Raw genomic sequence first — 23,566 nt, forward strand, 5'->3', positions numbered from 1 at the left:
TGGACTCTAAGAGGCCTCTCACATAAATTACAAGATTTGTCTTCCATCAGCAGTTTGGCTTCTTACATTTGAACTCTAAATCAGCAGTCAAACTCTTGAAAAGTAACCACCAAGAAATATTTGTTCAAATTTTTCTTATTAATTGGTATCAGAGCTTTCCATTATGTCTCTCACCTACAAACAAGCAACGTGAGTGACAACACCAACTTTGCAGAGTTCCCCCAAGACTAGTCAGAGGGTTAGTGCACAACCAGCACACATGGGCACCAGGGCTGCAGAGCATGATAGGATTTTTTTTTTTTTATCAGCAAAGATAAATATTTATATATAGATAAATGAGTACCAGAGGTACTTAAATACAAGTGATTGGCTGGCCGTGAATTGGTTCCGAATCAGACTTAATAGAGTCTATAAAGGAACCAGAACACATGCTGCACCAAGATAGAACAGTATTACTAGTCTATGTAGGTATTGTTTCCTAGTACAAAAACCCATCTCTAAGGTTACTAGACCACTGATTAAAATGTGTTGAGAAGTCTTTCTCTAAATTAGATAGCCATGTCCACAATAGGAATGCTGCTTCATCAATCAGTTTGTTGCTATCAAAGGAGTCATTGGAGAAAATCATCTTATTCCTCTGCTGCCAAATAGTCCAGGTTACAGCCAGCCACCAACACTTCCACCTAGTGGTCCTTACCCCCTCAACCAATAGCAAACCATGTTGGAGAAAATGCTGCCTTGGATCTTTGGGGAAAGGTCCACTGATGTTGACCCATGATGATGTTTCCCACCAGATTGGGATAATTTTGCTGCAATGGAAGAATAAATGCCCTGCTTCCTCTTCCATGTTGCTGCAGAACGGACAACTCCTATTTGTGACCTCTATTTGTCTCCTGTGTAAATTTGCTTTAGTAGGCAACCTATCTCTGAGAAGCCTCCAAGCAAATACTGCAAATTTGATTGGCACCTTTAGCTTTCACAACTCCTCAAAAGCCCTATCCTGTATCCCCCCAACTTCTACCTCCCTCATTAGATTGTAAGCGGTTTGTGCTGTATATTGTCCGCTTTGGTCTGCCTCCCACACCCACTCGTCCCTTGTATTCATGTGAATAGTCTTCCTCTCAATGTCTGATAGGAAATTAGTGGTCATTGGTATCTCATTATCAAACATTGACCTCCTCCATAATAAATTCCATTCCCACTCCTCCTCCTGATATCCACCCATTTGCTGGATTAATTGATTCTGTTGGCACGAAATTAGGTACAATCTTGGGTACTTTGCTACCAATGATACCCCTTCATCTAACCACTCATCCTCCCAGAATTTAATCCCGTCTCCACTCCCCACCCTCCAATGGATCCCTTTTTTGAGATCCTCGCCCTGTTGTGATGTTTGAAAAGCCGTCTTTAGGTCCCTCCACCATATTGACTCTTTGATACCCCTATGTGCCTCATCCAGTCCCCTCCATCCACCGTATTTCGACTCCAGGACCCTTGCCCATAATTGTCCCTCTTCTGAAATAGATTCCACCTCCACTTGCCAAGAAGGGCATGGTAGGATATTAGGATCCAATTACAAGGTATGGAGCTTGATCCCAGATTAGCCTGTGGTGTGGTTCTCCCAAGGTTCTTATCTCAAAGCACCAATTTTTTTTTCTGCTCTTAAATTTCTATAACATGCAGATAAGTCCAACATTTTGCAAACAACCCAAACATAAGAACAATACAAAGGAAAAGGTGTATACAAAATCCTTAAAAAAGAGAAAATTAAAAGTATGCATCAAGGAACAATGGACATCAATGTAGTGAATGTAAATCAACCTAACACTTCAACATATCAGTAAGGGCCAAGGGGAAACCCTTCAAAAAGACCATGTGTTTTACAACATAGGGAATCCAAATGCCCAATCTTATCCCAAACAGCCAAAACAATTTACTCATTATAGTTACATATTCTTTTATTTCTAGTCTTTCCACATTTCACTATTTTGTTGATTGAAAACTAGAAAGCAAGTGTAGATTATAATTAACTGTGACACAAGTAAAAGTGAATCTCGAGCAATTGGGAAAGCAAATTGCCAATATAAGTCACAAACTGTCAAAATTTAAGATGGGTGTCTGGGATCAAGATTAATTGTCAATTGGCATTATTGTAAAGCCAAAGTTAATAATAGAAAAATAGTACCTCATGATCTTTTATCTTTCCTTCTCGCTTAAAAAAACCTCCACTGAAGCAATAGTAAATTGAAGTATTAAACTCCAAACAAAAAAAAAATCTTGCAATAAGTAAAATGGAATCTGGAAATAGAAATGTGTGTATGTCATACCTAGTGCGACCAGCTGCTGAAAAACGCTCTTGATAAATAACAGAAAGAGGGAAAAAGTCAGATGGTTCACAAGGAACATCATCCAAGCAAACAGTTGTGTACACAATCTGCAATAAGAAAAGCAACAGCTTGAATTTACAAATGAACAAAAGCTGAATTCTTCATGCATAAATTAATAATTTTTTACATGTTAAAAGTAGGCTAAAATAGAACTTTGGTCCCTCTTCTACATTTTTGGTTTCAGTTTGGTCCCTTAAGTTTAAAAAGTTTCACTTTGGTCCCTTAAAGTGTCTCTTTTAGACCAAATTAGTTCTTCCGTTAGTTTTTTTTTTTTTGGAAGGCTGAAAATATATATATTATTAATAAGAAAACCAGTACCAATGGTACCAGAGATTATAAATACAAAGCACCAAGGTGCTACCCTCCAAGAAGACCATCAACAAAATCAAAAAACAACCAGTTCCAAACCCAACTAGGCAACGAAATTGGAAATATTAGAGGACCAGTAGTGGAAGCTAGTACTAAAATTTTTATCCTTAGCCTTTAACCATGACCAAGCTAAAAAAATAGCATGTTCCATGACTTTACAGGGATCAAAAGGTTTTCCTTGGAAAATCAAATGATTCCTATGCTGCCATATAGAGCTAGTTAAGGCAATCCACCACCCACATCTTGTACTTTGATTCACATTTGCCCCAAACCCATCACAGAACTGATAGAAATGGTGAACCGGGTTAATGGAAAGGGGACCTACTACCCGAACCCAGCGCATAGATTCCCACCATAGGCCATTTGTCAGCTTACAGTTGAAAAACAAATGACCCACATCCTCCTGCACACAGCCACATAAGGAACAGGTGTCTTCCTGAGTAATAGCATTTCTTCTTAATAGGTTGACCTTGGTAGGTAGTCTATTTTTAAGTAGTCTCCAACAGAATATCACAGCCCGAGGGGGAACTTTCAGCTGCCATATAGTCTTAAAAATCTTGCCATCAGAATTTACTGAAGAGGTGTTCATGCATAAACTATAAGCTGACCTAGTAGTATATTGACCATTAGATTCAGCCAACCACAGCATATTATCTTTCACCTGTCTTTTAATAGGAACAGAACTGATTTCCTCCATAAACTGCACAGCCAAATGGCTTTCATGATCAAAGAGATTTCTCCTCCACCTCATGTCCCACCTCCAGCTATTATGATTAAAATGTCCCATTTGAGAGATGTAGTCCTTTTGCTGTCTACTTATGAGGAAAAGCTGATTATACTTCTGCTGCAAAGTGTGTTGTTCCCCTAGCCAATTATCAGTCCAGAATTTAATATTCTCCCCACTCCCAACCTTCCAAGCCAAGTTGTCTTTAAAGATACTGCAGTCCAGCTGGTGATACAGATTTCTAATGTCTCTCCACCAATGGGAAAAGCCCCTTTTGTCACTACCATTTTGGAATTCTGACCAACCACCATATTTTGAAGTTAAAATTCTGGCCCAGAGCTGCTGTTGATCAGATGCAAAAGCCCATATCCATCTTCCCATCAGAGCTAAATTGAATTTAGAGATAATTGGCCAACTAAGTTAGTATGGGCCTTAACTTAAACACTGACCAACTAATTTTTCAATAACATCAACAAATTTTCTTTTTATGGTCATAAAAACAGCAATTATTTACTTGAGCCAGCTAATAATATATTTGCAGAATGCACATTATTTTATCATGTAAAATGGAAAAACTCACAATATTTTGAACCCACAAAACAACAAATTTTCTACAAGTGCCTTCTTTTTTGTAAAAGAAGAAATATTTTGAAAGGGTATGATTAGGAGAGTAAACAAGTCAAGCTGAACACTTAAAGTTCAAAGTTCAAACTTGGCCTGCAAAAAAAATGTGATCCTCAAGCTTGACTCAATTATTTAAACAATCCAAGTTTCAAGCTTGACTTGACTTGACTTGTTGGAAAAGTATGAAGCTTAAGCTTGTTATTTAGCTCATTTATAGTTTGATTATTTTTTCTTATTTATCAAATATATTCTTGAAGTGTTTTTGAAGTTTATCAATTTAGTAATTAATAAAAAATTTCATGTCAGTAAATGAGATAAATGTAAGAGACAGAATAAAATAATGTTTGAACATAAATTAAGTAATGATAATTTTTAATATAAGTACAATTTACCAAGTACATTTCCTTTTTATATAAAATTACCATTTTTCTACCATTACAAATATACACTTGAGTCATTCATGGGCTTTTAATACCAAGTTTGAGCATAACTCATTTATGTAATTGAACTTAAAGTCAACCTTGAGCTTGTTTGTTTATTAAGACAAATGAGCTTGATTGAGAACTTAATGAGTTGAGCTAAAATAGTCCATGAACTACTCAGCTTATTGACACCTCTAGGTATAATTCATAGTTAGCAATCAATTTTCTTTTCTTTTAAAATAATTTTGATCCCTGTGAGAATGTTCACAATCATGGATAAACTAATCAATAGAAGAAATATGGGAACTTACAGTCTCTCCATCTGTAACTGTAACAGAGCCACTTGCTTGTCTTCCTATATGAGCAGTCTCTACCAAAATCTGTAGAATGCCACAAAACCTAATATGTAAATCAAACTAGTACTGGATGCACCTTTGTCACTTAATAAAGATATTTTAGCAATTGGAATGCAACAACCCCACCCCACATACAACCCTAATGCAACATAAAATATTATTAAGATTTGTCATTTGGAACAAAAAACTCTCTTACCAAGGGCATAAAATCTTGCGAAGAAATAAAAGCAACTTTACTACAGCGATAGAAAGATAAGAATGAAACTGTTCCATTTACACATTTATTTAGTGAGACAGACTTTAAGAACAAAAATTGTTGTAAAATCACAAAATGGATTCTAAGTCAAAACATTCTTTCATAAGTTTCTGAAGAAAAGGAAGTTCGAAGAAAAAATAATAAAGCTGATAAAAAACTTCAATGAGGGGGGAACAACCCATCCAAATATCAACCAAAAATATAATGAGGAAATATTGCCCAGCTTCAGAAAGTTAGAGCCTCAAAAAGGCATAGTCACTTCCATAGACCCAAGTGTGCTGTATTGCAACAGTTACCTGGTTGGTAACCAAAAATTAGAGGTGATCACATGTTAATAACCAAACGATCCACACAAATTAAATGTAATGAGATTGGGTTCAGAAAAAATTCTTTCATTGGCCCAAACTTGAAAATAAAGGGACCAAGATCCTTACAAGCAGTGGTCAAAACTAAAATGCAAAAGAAAACAAGAGGATAAGAATGGAGATTCTACAGCAGAACAGAATATCCCAGCCCATCCAAGCCTTTCTACATTACTCAACTCTTTTTTTTTTTTGGAAGGCTGCAAATATATATATATATCATTAATAGGTAAACCAGTACCAGAGGTACCAAAGAGAAGAATTACAAGGCACCAGAGTGCTACCCTCCAAAACAACACACAAACTCAACAGAAAAATTCAGACCCAAACCCATCTAAGCAACAAAAGTAGATATATTAGAAGACCAGTGATGGAAATTAATGCTGAAATCTTTATCATAAGCCTTTAACCATGACCAAGCTAAGAAAATAGCATGGTCCATGACTTTATAGGGATCAAAAGGTTTTCCTTGGAAAATCAATTGATTCCTGTGCTGCCATATAGAAATGGTTAAGGCTATCCACCACCCACATCTTGAACTGTTTTTTTTTTTTCTGCAAAAATACTATTATATTAATGAGTACCAGTGGTACTTAAAGTACATAATACAAGTCAGATCTGATCCCTTGACATTTGTTACGTCTATGGAACCATAATCTGATCAATGTGAAATCATTACAAAAATCTGCTCTGAATTTCTGTCCTCCTCATTTGAGGAATCCTACTTTAATGTTAGAGTACCAGAAATTAAAATGCATGTTGAAATCTTTCTCCAAATTTGTGAGCCACGTCCACATCAGGAAAATTGCATCATCTAAGATTCTATTTGCATTGATTGTCCCATTTGAGAATATAATGTTGTTTCTCTGCTGCCAAATGGTCCACGTCAATGCCACCCACCACCAACTCCATCTTATAGATCTCATTCCCGCTGTCACTCCGTATATGTGTTGGATAAAGTGCTGCCTTGGGTTGTTTGAGAAGGCCCCCGACATACCCACCCAAGACAAAGACTCCCACCATACTGGAATTATCTTTCCACACTGAAAAAATAAGTGGCCTGTGCTTTCCTCCTCCCTGCTGCAGAATGGGCAAGTTGAATCTTCAAGCTGAATGTGTCTTCTCTGCAAGTTGACTCGAGTTGGTAATCTGTCTCGGATTAACCTCCATGCAAATACGGCAAATTTCGGCAGCAGCTTAAGTTTCCACAGCTCTTCAAATGCTCCATCTTGTTGCTGTTCCAATAATTCCTCCCACAGCACAGAATAGGCAGATTTGGCGGTATATTGTCCACTCGGATCTGCCTTCCATTCCCACTGATCCCCTTTGTGTGCCTGAATTGTACTTCTTGCTACATCCGCTAAAAATGAGACTGCCATGTCTATTTCGTTATCAAACAATGGTCTTCTCCACCTAAAATCCCATTCCCATCCAGCTTCCTTGAATGTCCCCATTTGCTGTATATATTGATTTTGCTGAGTAGAAATACAATACAGCCTCGGATACTTTGAAACCAGCATGTCCTCTCCATCTAACCATCTATCTTCCCAGAATTTAAACTTATCCCCACATCCAACCCTCCATGCTGTCATAGTGTTCATTTTGTCTCCATATTGCGAATGATTGAACATAGTCTTGAGATCCCTCCACCATACAGATTCACCCTTTCCTCTAGTTACCTCATTCAAACCCCTCCAACCTTCATATTTTGACTCCAAAACTCTAGTCCACAACTCCCCTTTGCTGTGAAATAAACTCCACTTCCACTTGCCCATTAGTGACAAGTTAAAGGAATTAATATCTTTGACTCCAAGTCCCCCAGCTTCCTTGGGCAAGCATACAGTATCCAACTTGACCCAGGCTATTTTGGTTTGCTGTTGATCACCTCCCCAAAGAAATCTTCTCTGTATCCTTACTAGCTTGTCCTTCACCTTTTTGGGTACCCTGAAAAAAGAGAAAAAATAAATCGGAATGGACGTTAGCACTGACTTTATGAGAGTCACTCTCCCCCTAAAAGACAAGTGTCTTTGCTTCCATTTCGCTAACTTTCTCTCACACTTAGCTATTATAGGGTCCCACATCTGATATGCTCTCGGATTTGCTCCAATAGGAACACCAAGGTACGTGAACGGGAACGACAACAAGCTACAATTAAGGTATCCAGCTGCACCGATCCTCCACTCCTCCGATACCCCTACAGCACCCAACCCACTTTTGGCAAAGTTGATTTTGAGGCCCGATACAAGTTCGAAAGCCCTCATCATTGCTTTGATAGCTCTAACATTTTCCATTGTTGCCTCTCCAAAGAAGATTGTGTCATCCGCATACTGTAGTAGGCTAATTTCCACTTTGTTTTTGCCACATAAGAACCCCCTATACAATCCCTTCGCAATTGCGTGTGACATGATGCCGCTAAGTGCCTCTGCCACGATATTGAAGAGGAGAGGTGATAATGGATCGCCCTGTCTGAGCCCTTTCTGGGGTATAAACTGTGCTGATGGGCTACCATTCACTAGAACAAAAACAGATGCTGATCTTATACAACCCTCCACCCACTGTAACCATTTATCGCAAAATCCCATTCTTTTTAACATGTAAATTAGGAATCCCCAGCTAACTGAGTCATACGCTTTCTCATAATCCACTTTAAACATTAAGCATGGTTTTTGACATCTTTTGGCCTCGTCAACCACCTCATTTGCAATCATCACACTATGTAACATATGTCTACCTTCTATGAATGCTGATTGCCTTTCATGTATAATAAAAGGCACCACCTTCTTCAATCTATTCGCCAATGTCTTTGTTACTATCTTGTATATACACCCTATCAATGCGATAGGTCTGTAATCAGTCAACATTTGAGGATCCGGTATCTTGGGTATCAGGGCTAAAAAAGATGCATTAGAACCCTTTGGGAAAATTCCATTTACATACAATTCATCCAAGAAGCGCATGACATCAGGCTTGATAATTTCCCAGAATTGTTTTATGAATTTGAAGGTCAAACCATCTAGTCCCGGACTCTTGTCACTTCCACAATATATCTTGAACTGTAATTCACATTCGATCCAAACCCCTCACAGAATTGGTAAAAATGGTGAATTGGGTTAATGGAAAGGGGACCAACTACCCGAACCCATCTCATAGATTCCCACCACAGAACATTTGTCATTTTACAGTTGAAGAACAAATGCCCCACATCCTCTTGCACACAGCCACATAAAGAACAGGTGTCTTCCTGAATACTGACCCTTCTTCTTAGGAGGTTAACCTTGGTAGGAAGCCTATTTCTAAAAAGTCTCCAACAGAAGATTGCCACCCGGGGGGGAATTTTCAGCTGCCATATTGCCTTAAAAATGTTGCCATCAGGGTTTGCTGAAGTGGTGTTCATGCATAAGCTATAAGCAGACCTAGTAGAATACTGACCATTAGATTCAGCCAGCCACAACATGTTATCTTTCACCTGTCTTTGAATAGGAACAGAGCTGATATCCTCCATAAACTGAGCAGCCAAGAGACTTTCATGATCAAAGAGATTCCTCCTCCACCTCAGGTCCCAAGTCCAGGTATTATGATTGAAATGGCCCATATGGGAAATATGATCCTTTTGCTGTCTGCTTATGAGGAATAACTGATGATACTTCTGCTGCAGATTGTATTGATCCCCTAGCCAAGTATCAGTCCAGAATTTGATACTTTCCCCACATCCAACCTTCCAAGACAAATTGTCTTTAAAAATACTGCAGTCTTCTTGGTGATACAACTTTCTAATATCTTTCCACCAATGGGAAAAGCCCCTTTTGCCAGAGCCATTCTGGAATTCAGACCACCCACCATATTTTGAAGTTAAAATTTTGACCCAGGGCTGCTGCTGATCAGACGCAAAGCCCCATATCCATCTACCCATCAGAGCTATGTTGAATTTAGAGATATCCTTTATCCCCAAGCCTCCATCATTCTTAGGCAAACAAATATCATCCCATTTTACCCAAGGAATTTTTTTGTGGTCATTATCTCCACCCCACAGAAAATTCCTTTGGAGGGAGATCAACTTTGTGGCTACCTTCTGAGGAATTTTAAAAAAGGAGAGAAGATAAGTTGGAAGGGCATTAAGGACAGAATTTATAAGAGTGATCTTCCCAGCCATGGATATATCTCTTTGAGCCCATTTGGCTAATTTAGACTTGAATTTATTGATGAGAGGCTCCCACACCAGCTGACTTGAAGGATTAGCTCCAATAGGTATGCCTAAATAGATGAAAGGATACTCCAACTGTCTGCAATGCAGGATTACCTGCCTCCCCTAGTCCTTACTCTTAAGTATTTTTTTTTTGCTCAGCAAAAGCAGAAATGCTATTAATATGAGGAAGTACCAGAGGTACTATAATTACATATAGGCTGTAGGGATCCATCTGGTTCCTTTAATTACAGAACCAGAGAAGATACACCTAACAGAATTACATAGATTCATCATCTGGTAGCCCCTTCTAGTTACTAAACCCTTCCTTTAAATTAGTGGACCATTGGTTAAAATGTACTACAAAATCCTTCTCCATGGATTTGACCCACGTCCAAATTAAGAGGACAGCATCATCCATCAATTTGCTTCCATCAAAACTTCCATTTTGAAAAACTATTCTATTTCTATGCTGCCATACTGTTCTTGTGAGAGCAATCCACCAGCATTTCCATCTTATAGCCTTCTTTCCATGATCTTTCCCGATTCCATGTTGCAAGAAGTGATCCCTTGGGTTTTGAGGTAGAGTTGTAGTTAGGTTAACCGAGGACAATGACTCCCACCATAGAGGGAGGATGTTGGTGCAGTTGAAGAATAGGTGAGTAGCCTTCTCCTCTTCAATTCTGCAGAAAGGGCACAGCGTATCTGTTAACATCACTTGTCTCCTTCTTAGGTTTGACTTTGTTGGTAGTCTATCCCTAATTAGCCTCCAGGCAAACACCGCTGACTTAGCTGGAATTTTAAGTTTCCATAGCTCCACAAAATCTGAATTCTGATCTGCCCCCTCTTCTTCTCTCCTTATTATGTCATACCCTGTTTTTGTTGAGTAATGTCCGCTTGAGTCGTGTTTCCATATCCAAATGTCCTCCTTTTGAGGGTGGAGTTGCTGCTACGATATCTCCCCAATAAATGAATCCGACATTGCCACTTCACTGTCAAAAAGGGGTCTTCTCCAATTAAAGTTTCATTCCCATCCACGGATCGAGTTACTCCTCAGCTGCATGATGGTTTGATTTTGCTGGCACGAGATGTGGTACAGCCTTGGGTATTTCTCCATTAGCGGTACTTCAGATTCCAGCTAGCAGTCCTCCCAAAATCTAAATTTATCTCCCCCGCCCACCTTCCAAATTGTTTCCATTTTAATTACACTGTTGGGCTGCTGTTGTTGTGATGAGAGCAGGTCCTTCCACCAAGTAGAATCGTATCTGCCCCTTGTTCCTTCCTCAAGTGTCCTCCACCCACCATACTTTGAGTTGAGTAGCTTGACCCATTGATCCTCCTGCTTGTGGAATAGCTCCCAACGTCATTTCCCTAGCAAAGCTGAATTAAAAGTCTTGAGATCTTTGATTCCGTGGCCACCTTTCTCTTTTGGTAAACACACTGTCTTCCAATTAACCCAATCTATCTTCCTTTGGTCCGGACCTCCTCCCCATAGGAATTTTCGCTGAATGGCTTCCAGTTTTGTTATTACTTTTGACGGGACCCTAAAAAAAGAGAAAAAATAGATGGGAATTGCTGTTAGGACAGAATTAATGAGAGTCACTCTCCCCCCAAAGGATATGTGTCTGTGTTTCCATGTGGCTAACTTTCCCTCACATTTTCTGATTATAGAATCCCAAAACACTACGCCTTGGATTATCCCCAATGGGGATGCCCAGATACTTAAATGGCAAAGACAAAATTTTGCAATTAAGGTATTCAGCCGCCTCCTTCGGCCATTGGTTAGACTTCCCAATTACCCCAAAGCTGCTCTTTGCGAAGTTTATCTTCAAGCCGGATACAAGGTCAAAGCTTCTCATATCGACTTAATTGTCTTCACATTCTGCATTGTAGCTTCTCCAAAGAAAATGGTATCATCTGCATATTGCAGGATATTAATCGATGTTTTGTCCTTTCCCACACAGAAGCTGCTGAAGAGGCCCTTATCCAATGCTTCTCTCATTAAGCCAGTTAAACTTTCCACAACAATATTGAAGAGTAGAGGCGCTAGTGGGACACCTTGCTGCAGACCTCTATGAGGGATGAATTCATGTGTGGGACTGCCATTAACCAGCACAAAAATCGAGGCTGATTTAAGACAGCCCTCTATCCAGCTAATCCATTTGGGACAAAATCCTAATCTTTTCATCATATATGATAGGAACATCCACGATACAGAATCGTAGGCTCTTTCGTAATCCACTTTGAATACCAAGCATGACTTATGGCATCTCCTCGCTTCCTCCACTGCCTCATTAGCAATCAATACGTTATGCAGCACTTGTCTTCCACTTATGAAAGCTGACTATCTGTCGTCAATTATTTCTGGCAACACCTTCTTCAGTCTATTTGCTAGAAGCTTAGACACAATCTTATAAATACAGCCTATTAGAGAAATAGGTCTATATTCATTGAGATTTTGTGGATTTTTTCGCTTTGGGATCAGGGTAATAAAGGATGCATTGCTTCCCCTCGGGAAGACCCCGTTTGCATGGAATTCAGTGAGAAAACGGATGATGTCAGGCTTTAGAATCTCCCAAAACTGTTTTACAAATTTAAAATTTAAGCCATCCGATCCTGGACTTTTTTCGCTTCCGTAGTCCCATACTACCGCCCTGATTTCTTCCTCAAAAAAAGCTCCCACCAACATGTCATTTTGCTGCTGTCCAATAGCCCTAAATCTGATTCCATTGAGGACTGGTCTGCACTGATCAGGTTCAATGAATCTGTTATTAAAGAAACTACAGATCTCCTGTTTCACTTTTATGGGGTCATCTACCCATGATCCATCTATGAGTAATCCTCTGATTGCATTCTTTGTGTGTCTAGCGTTCATCAACAAGTGGAAGTAGCGTGTGTTACAATCCCCCTCCTTAATCAACCTTATCCTTGCCTTTTGTCTCATCAAGGATTCGTGAGAGTGTGCCGCCGACCATAGCTCCTCCTGTAGCTTTTTACGGGTCATCATTTCATGAGCGGACAACTGCCTATTGCTGCTTGCATCTTCCAATCTGTTTAAATCTGCTTCGATTCTTTGTACTCTCTTCAATGAATCTCCAAACTGCTCCCTGTTCCACACCTTCATTGCCTACTTCAGTTTTTTAATTTTTACCTTGAGTGCAAAGCCTCCCCAGCCTGTTGGTTGCATGTTTGACCAGCACTGTTTAACAATCTGTTCAAAAGATTTTTTTTTCAACCAACAATCAAACACCCTAAATGGTTTTGGCCCCCAATCAGTGATTTTAGCCCTTAGCAAAATTGGGCAATGACCTGAGAAATTCCTGTCCAAGGTGAAGCTGGTGCTGTCTGGCCATTTGTGTAGCCATTGATGGGATACGAGGATCCTGTCTAGTCTGCTTTTAGCAACCCCGTTTGGTTTTAACCACGTGAAACTCCTCCCTACATTAGGTGTTTCTACAAAGTCTAGTTCTGCTATCCATTCATTAAAATCAGTGATGTTGCTGGCTTCCACACCCCTTTGGGACACACCTACTCTCTCAGAATGGTGCCTAATGCTGTTGAAATCACCCAGGAAGCACCACAATCCTTGAGGGTCCTGCTGTCTCAGCTGCTTAAGAGAGTCCCATAATTCCCGCTTATTATGACTATCACAAGGGGAATATATGTTTGTTATATATGCTTTTTGGTTTTCCTGGATCCAGGTTCCTTGCAGCAGAATAAAACCTCTCCCCCTTACCCTTTGGTCCACTTTGAAAGTTTGTTCATTCCAAATGCAGAGTAATCCGCCAGCTGTATTTATTGCGGGCTGGAAGTCCCATCCAAACTCTGTATCACCCCACACTATCTGGCACAAAACATTGTCAATTTGCTCCTTTTTTGTTTCTTGAATGCATAACATATCCGCTTTGTGTTTCCTGATCAACCTTCTAATTGTAGCCCATTTGACCTCTCTCCCTAGCCCTTTAACGTTGTAGGATACAATATTCATGATGAGGTGTTGCTGTCTCCCAAATCCTCAGCCTCCTTGTTGTCCCTGTCCTCCATATCAATGAGTTTGTTGATGATTATACTTTGATCTAAATCGCTAGTCACCTCCATAATTTTTGCTAGTTCCCATTGTGATGCAACCTCTTCGTACTGGCCTCTGTTGGATCCATGGGTAGTTGTTGTTGGTGTAGCCATGCCCGATGTGGATTCCAGATGTGTATGTGTATCTGGATTGATATCTCCCACATTGTCTTGTTATCCATTTAGGTGGGCTTTCTTTTGTCTGCACCCCCTCGATCTGACATAGACCTTGCACTCACTTTCAATCTGAGTTGTTTGATATGATGAGCTAGCCTTGTTCAGTTTTGGGCTAGTGATCGTGTTCTGTTCAGAAGCTGCTGTTGTTGTAGCCATGCCCGATATGGGTTCCAGATAGTTAAAAGGGATGATATCGCCGAAAGTTTGTTGCTTGTCACTTTGTTGGGCTGTTTTCTGTGTGCACCCGTATCAAATACATGTAACCCATTTCCGTTCTCGGCTGTTTGGTATGATGTACTAGGCTTGTCAAGTTCTGGATTAATGGCTGAGTTGTTTTTAGAGGGGCCCACATCAGTCCTTGGCCCAACTTCAATAAAGGGTTTGTCACAAGTCACAGTTGGAGTCAAAGGAAGCACGCGGGGGATTTCAAGATGAGTTGGGCTGTCGAAAGGGTTATGTGACATGAACGAGGTGGTGTGGGTAGTAAGGCCCAACTCTGGATTTGGTCCGATATCCCTGGCTTTGGATATGCATGTCATTTTTGAAAGCTTTTTTTTTTTTTTGCATGGCAAAATTCAATATTATATTATAAATGAAATTCAGTACTAGGTGTACTAAAGATACAAAGATAAAGACAAGATAGATACAATGTGAACCCCACTAGGAGAAACCGAAAGCAGCCCACAGAAAATACACACCCATCCCCTCTAGGAGAAAACATCCTTTAAGTTGGTTGACCAGAAATTAAAGTGCAGTTGGGAGTCCTTCTCTACACATTTTAGCCATGACCAAGTGTGGAACAAGGCATCATCCATGACCTTTTCAGGAGTGAAAGGTTGGTTCTTGAATATCCTGGCATTTCTATGATGCCAGATGGAGAATGACAGGGCTATCCACAGAAATTCCCATCTTTTGTTTGTACCCGCTTTGCTATTCCATTGAGTGAATTGTACAAAGTGATTCTTTGGGTCTAAGGAAAAAGGACCCACTCTATTAACCCATCTCAATGGCTCCCACCAAAGGCTCCTTGTCATTACACAGTTGAACATAAGATGGTCGATGGATTCTTCTTCATGATCACATAGGGGACAGCTATAAGTAGGCATTGTGACCTGTCTCTTTCTGAGATTTTCCTTAGAAAGGAGTCTATTCTTGAGGAGTCTCCAAGAAAAAGCACTCACTTTTGGGGGAATTTTCAATTTCCACATAAAGTTAAGAACATTATCTTGACTATCACTATGATGAGCCTCCTGCAGCACTTTGTATGCAGATCTTGTTGAAAATAATCCATTAGGGTCTGGCTTCCACCAAAGGATATCCCTGCTGGATTGGTGAATGTGAGCAGAATCAATCTCCGCTAGAAAATCAGCTGCCATTTGAATTTCATGATCAAAAAAATCCCTTCTCCAAGATAACTTTCATTCCCATCTGCCCTCCACAAAGTCTCCCATGGAACTAATTGAAGAATTCTGCTGTTTACTTATAACATATAAGTGGGGATATTTTCCTTGGAGATTACAATTGTCCTCCAGCCATGTATCCTTCCAGAAACTGACGTTGGACCCCGTACCCACCCTCCATTTTAAATTATCTCTAAAGCAATTATTGTGTTGCTGCTGAAAGATGATCTTCAAACCCTGCCACCATTGGGAAGTGAAGTTTCTCCTTCCACCAGAAATCAGCTCCTTCCACCCACCATACTTCGAAATTAAAATTCTAGACCAAGGTTGGTTATGATCATTTGCCAGCTGCCACCCCCATTTGCCAAGTAAGGCCTCATTAAATAAAGATAAATCTTTAATCCCTAGACCCCCTTGGTTCTTAGGAAGACAAACTATATCCCACTTTACCCAAGGAATCTTTCTAGCCTCTTGGTGAGCTCCCCAAAGGAAATTTCTCTGGATGGAGATAATTTTGAGCACCACTTTTTTGGGGATCCTAAAGAAGAATAGAAGGTAGATAGGTAAGGCTGAGAGGACTGAATTAATAAGGGTGATTCTGCCCCCCATTGATAGAGATCTTTGCTTCCATTTTGCAAGTTTAGCTTCAAACTTCCTTACAATAGGCTGCCACACGATCCAGCTTTTAGAGGACACCCCGATTGGAATTCCCAGGTAAATAAATGGAAAATCCATAGTGCTGCAGTTGAGAAATTGGGCAGCTTCCCTGCTCCAGCTTTCAGGTTTACCCACACAGCCAAAGTGACTTTTTGAATAGTTTATCTTGAGACCAGAAGCCTCTTCAAAACATCTCAGAACGCATTTTAAGGTTCTAACATTATGCTGAGTAGCATCTCCAAAAAACAAGGTATCATCAGCATATTGGAGGATGTTCACTTCTTCTTTTAAAGACCCCACTAGGAAGCTTCTGAACAAATTCTTGGATACAGCTGACCTCATTAAACCTGCGAGCCCTTCCGCTACAATATTGAAAAGAAAAGGTGCAAGGGGATCACCTTGCCTTAGGCCCCTCTTAGGGATAAATTCCTTAGATGGACTCCCATTGATTAAAATGGATATGGTTGCAGTGTTTAGACAACCATTTATCTATTTCCTCCACCTTTCACAAAATCCCATCCTCATAAGCATGTAGTCAAGAAATCCCCAAGAAACCGAGTCGTATGCCTTTTCAAAATCCGCTTTGAAGACCATGCAAGGCTTACTTCTAGATTTGGCCTCAGCTAAGGCCTCATTGGCAATTAAAACACCATGAAGGATGTGTCTCCCCTTCATAAAAGCCGTCTGCCTTTCGTCTATAAGGTGAGGTAAAACAGCAGCCAACCTCTTGGCCAAAACTTTTGCCACAATTTTATAGACACACCCTATAAGGGAGATGGGTCTATAATCATTGAAAGATTAGGGGTCATTAATCTTAGGGATGAGGGCTATAAAGGAAGCATTGGTTCCTTTTGGAAAGGATCCATTAATATAAAATTCATCCATGAATCTCATGATGTCTGGTTTCAAAATCTCCCAAAAGTGTTTAATGAAATTGAAATTCAAGCCATCCGGGCCAGGGCTTTTGTCCCCCCCACAGTCCCAAACTGCAGATTTGATCTCCAATTCATTAAATCTGGACACGAGGCTTTCTTTATCTCTTAGATCAAGAGATGAGAAGTGAACACCATCCAGAGATGGTCTATTAGAACATTCCTCCGAAAATCTGTCCTTGAAATAAAGGACAGCTGCATTTTTAACCCTACAAGGTTCATGAATCCACACCCCATCCATGAAAATACCTGGAATAGCATTTTTTCTTCTTCTATGATTGATCAATCTGTGAAAGTAAGAAGAATTGCTATCCCCTTCTTTTAGCCATTTAACTCTAGCCTTTTGTCTCAACATAGATTCATATGCATAAGCTGCCTCCCACAGTTGGACTTGAAGAGATTTCTTAAGGTTCACTTCCACTTGAGATAGGGGTCTGCCATTTAGACCATTCTCCAAATCATTCAACTACTTTTTGATCATGATGACTTTTGTAGCATTAGCTTCACCATTTGATAAGCTCCACTGCTTTATGCACTGTTTGAGGTGTTTTATTTTATGATTCAGAATGTATCCTCCCCATCCTGGAGGATGATAATTGCCCCACTGCTGCTGTACTAGTTGCTGAAGGCCCTTGTCCTTCAACCACCAGTCCATAACCTTAAAAGGTTTTGACCCCCAATCTATGTTCTTTGACTTCAACAGGATAGGACAGTGGTCAGAAAAATCTCTGTCAAGCACAAACTGGGTAGAATCCGACCACTGCAGCAGCCAATCATCTGATATAAGGAACCTGTCCAGTCTACTCATAGCGCTGCCTTTAGGTCTACACCAAGTGAATCTTCTCCCAACAGACCTAACCTCCTCTAAATTCATATCTGAAATCCAAGCATTGAATTCAGAAATGCTAGGGTCCACACTTACATTCTGAGCTGAGCTCACTCTCTCATCTTGGTGTCTTACAGAATTGAAGTCACCTACTACACACCACATGGCTGCTTGAGAAGTTGTCTTCAGTTGAAGGATCTCATCCCATTGCTGTCTCTTTCTTTGAAGGTCACAGGATGCATAAACATTGATTATGGAAACCCTTTTGTTGTCTTTAATCCAATTCCCTTCCAACAAAATAAACCCACTCCCCACTACCTTTCTGTCAACTAAAAAGGAATCATTATTCCATATACACAAGAGACCACCAGCAAAATTGATTGCAGGAGCAAACTCCGAATAAACATTACAATCAGCCCATAAATACTGACATAATTTTCTATCAATAACCTCCATTTTTGTTTCTTGGATGCAAAGAACATCAAGATTGTTAGACAAAGTCAGCTTTCTAATGGCTGACCTTTTGACAGCCCCACCCAAGCCTCTAGAATTAAAGGATAAAATATTCATGAGGCAAGATTCTTCCTTCCCATCCTAGCTGGTGAAGCTATTACATTGTCACAATTATGTTCATCAAAGGTCAAACCCAGGTTTTTAGCTACTTCATTATGGAAATCCTCCTCATCCTCTGTGAGAGCATTGATGAAGCTGATAGAAGGACTGGGGCTGCGAGGATAGGTGTGAGACTGAGATGGAACAGCATCAGCTGCATGCGTTCCCCCTGGCATGTCGTGTTCCCTAAGGATGGGGCCGCTAGCTTGAAAGTCCAGAGGTGGTGACTTGTTAACAATCCTACTGGTCTCATCAAAGTTATTTGTAAGGCCCCAAGATATATTTCCTGCACCCATCTTTTTTCTAGAATAAACCTTGAGTTGATGGACAGATTCTTCTTCCTTTGATTCTGGACCTTTAATATTGAGGCCCAAATTGTGTATGACCCCTTCTGGCTCACTGTTTTGTGTGTTATTATTCAAACCGCATTTCGTTTTAGTTGGAGGGTTTGAAATTGTATTGACCGCAGGATAAAATGCAAGGGTATTATCCTCTGGGCTATGATGAAGGACCCTAAGGTCAGCCCCTTTGACTATATCTTCTTCGTTGGACCCATCAGCTCCAGCATCTCCTTTTTCCTCATTCAGCACCCACTTCTGACCTAGGAAGGAAATGCTATGGTCCTTCCTTCCACTTCCATGCAAAGGGCCTTTGAGAGGACCGTTGTAGTCCTCGTGACGCGTGGCACAGACTGGCAGAGTCCCAGCAGAAAGCAGGTCCCGTTGGTGGGGTGACACATCACCATCAGAGGAGACCTCGAAGTCCGCGCGCCAACGATTGATGGCGTTGGTCCATCGTCGCCACCGCCCGTCCCCCATGAATTCCGACGAAGCTCCGTCTGGGGCGCATGTAGTGGAATCTTCATCGGAGTCATCCATTACTATCGTGAACAGTGATGGCGGAAAAGCCTCCAACTCCGGCCGACACCACCGTTTTCCACTAGGTCGTGATACCTCCTCCCTCAGGAACAAAAGGTGTTCCATATCGTTGACCCTAGCCGCCATCGATTTGGAGAAGATAGGATTCTCCTTTGTACGAATCAAAATCCGCGCGACATCCAATCTCGAACGGTCCGCCGTCTCCTCGTCGAGTTCGACGACTTCTCCAAATGTCGACAACAAAGTCTGGAAATGCTATGCATCCCATATCTCCAGAGGAACACCCTTTGAAAGCTTAATTGGCCCGTTGGCGATTTGTTAGTCAAAATCCCTCTGTCCTTCTTTTGACAAAACAGCTATTTCCTTTCTTGTGTATCCTATGCACTCCTCTGTGGCTAACACCTTCTCTTTGCTCCCCCAATCTTTCTTCTTTGTTGCTTTGCATGTGCCATCCTCATCGATACAGGGCTCTGTATTTCTCTTCTTCGAGTTCTGCTGCTTTCCTTTTTCGGCATTTGTTCGCACGCGCTTGTCGGTACTGGGTAGGTGAGTCTGTGCACATGGTGTAATATCCAGCGGGTTTTCCATGGCTCGATGACCGTCGAGTAAAGGCGACGTCTGGCGATTATCGTCAACAGCGTTTCGCTTCCCGCCAAGGCTGGCTCTCCCGGTCTGGAAATCAAGGGTTGTCTCTGGCGCTTCAAACATTGTTCTGATGTCACTATCCTCGGACTCAACCTCTTCCGATGAGTCCGTAGCACTGCGGCCTGGCGAGGTCCTCATCCCGATATCAGTGCACCCTTCCTCGACGATGTACACTTTGTGTACCTCCCCACCGATATGAACTACGACTGAGTGGTGGACCAGAGGTCTCCTTGGAGTTCTGATAAGAATTCTGGCTCTGTCTAGCCTTCTCTGCTCGTCAACATTGTCGTCTACTTCGATGAGGTCTTCGACTGTGGCCACAATTTTTCGGATATTCTCAATGTCCCACACTTCTAAAGGTACGCCCCAGCATTGAACTCATATCAACCTGTGTCCTGGCCTCATCGACGGGTTCCACTTTTCTAATGTGTGGAATGGAGATGTACCATTTTGGAATTCCTCCGTGATAATCTCCTCTGCTTTGGAGTCCGAGAGCCCGAGGAGGAGGATCATGTCGTCACCGATGTATTTCGGCGCAACGTTGATCCCTAGTTCCCATGGTAAGTCCTCCTCAATTCTTTCAAAAGCCCCCAATTTTTTTAAATGACCCACCCAAGCGTCTGTGTACCATTTACGCTCCGTCGTTGCCACTTCGAGGTGGAGTGAGGATTGGGACTCATCGAAACTGGATTGTGGGGGTTGTAAGTGCCTCCTGTGTCCGTCGGCCATTTTGGTAATGGAAACCGCCTTCGCGTATGACATAGGCAAGTTCCTGTAGTGCATTGCCGTATATCGTGCAGCTGCCATTTGAGTATTGTGACCAACCATTTGAGTCCTGGTTTTGGCTGTGTGCTCCTCAGATATCATTCTTCTTCTCCCATACCTTGGGACATTGACATGCATCTTCAGTCCACCTACCATGATGTTATCTAGCTGACTCTCTAGCTTACGTTTGTCAGATACCCCTTTAAACCTTACAAAACTGTAACGTCTGCCACCTTTGTTTCTGTGTTTGGGGATAAATATCTCCCCGACGTCCCCCCATTTCTTGAAGTGGGACCATGGCTCCTGCTCTGTTGTGTGCTCCGGGAATCTTGTGAAGTAAAACGTTGTGATATCAACTTTGTCCCGCCAATTTCCGAGTCTGGTGTCGGTGTAGCTTGTTTTGGGATCCTTTCTCACTGCCTCACGTTCTCTCTGTCTACCCCTCCCTCTTGTCACAGTGGTCCATTCGCTCTCCCTTACTCTTAAGTATGCCATAGGGAACAAGGTTCCAAGGGAAAACTTTCACAGCCATTTAACTTAAAACAACTATTTATTTAGGCAACATACTAACAAACCCAAGACTACTTCTCCTTCCCATGGTTACAACAAGAAACAGCTAGCAATCCTTAACTTTTTCACTGTCAACCTCGAATATCATAATTATTAGAATCTTACTATCCGTGATTCGATGCTATCCAACTTGTTATTGATTCATATCATAAGAAGAATCTCGAATGACTTTGAATCTTATGATACATAAATGAATTGCTGCAATTTCACATCACCAATATGAATCACATAATTCAACAATTCACAATTTTTTTTCTTTTGTAACTTTTCTTTCAGTAATCCTCATGAAAAAAATTGAAATCATGTAAGCTAAAATTGTTAAATGAAAATGAATTGAAGGAGCACTTCTAAACTCATCATATTTGATCATTTCACTACTTTATTTGTCACTTAATCATTCAATGCATGCACTCTATTTGGCTGTTTCATTGTTTCTTTCCCATTCTTCCAAAATAAAGGCTTCACAAACTCAAGTATAACTAATATTTTTATTTTATGAGACTTATGCCTTAGTTGTGTTATATATTTCTAGTTTAAATTATTAAATTGATCATTATATATTATATATAGACTATAATATATTTGAAGTTATTTTTCATTGTAACTAAATCTTACAATTCGATACAAATTATGATTCATGATTCAAAAATTAGCTTGACAATTCACAACTTAGATATCAATTTGATAACCTTGGCCCTTGATACTTTCAATTAGACCTAAAGTACAATACAAGGGCAATACATAGTTTAAAAGGAAAAATATTCCCCATCTTGATAATCTTCCAATGAGATACAAAAGGGAAGCATAACTACTTCTAGGTAGTTTCTGGCCCCAGCTATGTTGGGCTTCTCTTCTCTTTGAAAGTGAAAGGAGAAGCAAAGGCCAAGCACATTTTCTAAAAAGCTCTTAACAAATCAAATAACTTTTTTTTTATAAAAGAAAAGGAAGAAAAAAAATTTTAAGTTGGGTGAATAGGCTTTCAAAAAAAAATTGGCTTCTCTCTCCCTGCTCCGACTCAGGCCATCTCTTTTAAGCTAAAAGAAATAAAAACTGTCGAACAGTTTCTACTTTATTTTAAAGTTCTTAGTTTGATTTCTAATTTCAAAATGGCTTTAAAGCCAAAAAAAATAAGTTGGGCAAGCATAGCCACGTAATCATTCACCTTCGTTGAAAGCAAGAACCTTTCATGACAATAGATTTGTGAAAGAAGATTTCAATTTCATATACAGACATCAACTTCACACACATGGAGGAATTGCTATCCTTCTGCTGTTGGTGATTACCATTCCCTCCACATTTTCGCCCATCATATATATTTTCTCGTACAAAACTTAATTCCAGAAAAAAGATTGGTAGACACGTAAACTTAGTGATAGAAAGAGATAAAAGAGAAAGAAGAGTAAGCATAACTATATAGATAGATAGATAGATATAGAGAGAGAGAGAGAGAGAGAGAAATATTCATGACAAGGAGAAACCTTTTCAACTAAAAGAAATGATACAAAAATCAACTTCATACAATAATAAACCATCCTTCTAGTAGGAAAAAATAATAAAATACCAATCTGCCAAACACATTCAAATTGCACCTCCAACAACACTTACACAACGCAAAACCAAAATGCTCCAATCCAACAAAAAAACAGAAAAAAAAAAAGAAATTCACGCATTCAAACTTACATGTCTATCACCGACGGGAATCTTCACGGAATACGGTTGCAGGCCACCACCGTCGCCAACACCAACAGACTCCGGCACCTCCGGCGAGTCCGCGGAAGCTCTGACGGCGGAACGGCGACGGTTGTTTCCGGAAAGGAGCGAACGAAAGTTGCATTTGTGGGAAGCGGCTAAGCGAGGGAAAAAGAGAGGCTTGGAGAGGAGGAAGTGAGATGGTTGGGAATGGCGTTGCAGCGTCGTGAGGCCATGGAGGGAGCTGCTAGGACATGCTAGCATCTTCTTCTTCTTCTCTTGCTGTTAGGGTTTTTCAATTGTGGAGCGAGTTGAAGCTGTTGCTTCCCAGTTTCAGGGAGTGGAGAGTGTGAGGGAGAAGAGAGAGTGGGACGCAGAGGACAAGGGAGAGAAGGAGAAAGCGCTGCCTTTATCCGCTTCTGCTATTTTGTTCAGACGCGCGCTCAGGTTTTGGGCCGTTGGGCTTTTTCTCATTCAGCTTTGGGCTGTTGCTTCCCAGGGGTTTGAATCCTACACTCCCGTACCTTAATCCTACCCCCCCCCCCCCCCCCCCCACACCATCCTTGAAATTACTAAATTATCCTTAAGGAACTTCCCCAACCTTTAACACCTCCCTCCTTCACCCACCCATTCTACCCTAAACTCCACCCACGAGGTTCCCCTCCTT

The 23,566-nt window shown here is 40.8% G+C and overlaps 1 protein-coding gene across 1 annotated transcript in view; it reads right to left on the reverse strand.

Annotated features, from left to right (window-relative positions):
* LOC100785430 (probable polyribonucleotide nucleotidyltransferase 1, chloroplastic) overlaps positions 1 to 23,320 on the reverse strand; it is a 64,705-nt gene extending 41,385 nt beyond the window's left edge. The window contains 4 exon segments of the mRNA XM_014771703.3: positions 2,186 to 2,228; positions 2,328 to 2,434; positions 4,838 to 4,906; positions 22,891 to 23,320. Coding sequence (XP_014627189.2) covers positions 2,186 to 2,228; positions 2,328 to 2,434; positions 4,838 to 4,906; positions 22,891 to 23,163 — 492 coding nt within the window. The 5' untranslated portion in view covers positions 23,164 to 23,320.
* Positions 23,321 to 23,566: the final 246 nt, after the last annotated feature.

The sequence above is a fragment of the Glycine max genome, chromosome 19 (assembly GCF_000004515.6).
Source record: "Glycine max cultivar Williams 82 chromosome 19, Glycine_max_v4.0, whole genome shotgun sequence".
Lineage (NCBI taxonomy): Eukaryota > Viridiplantae > Streptophyta > Magnoliopsida > Fabales > Fabaceae > Glycine > Glycine max.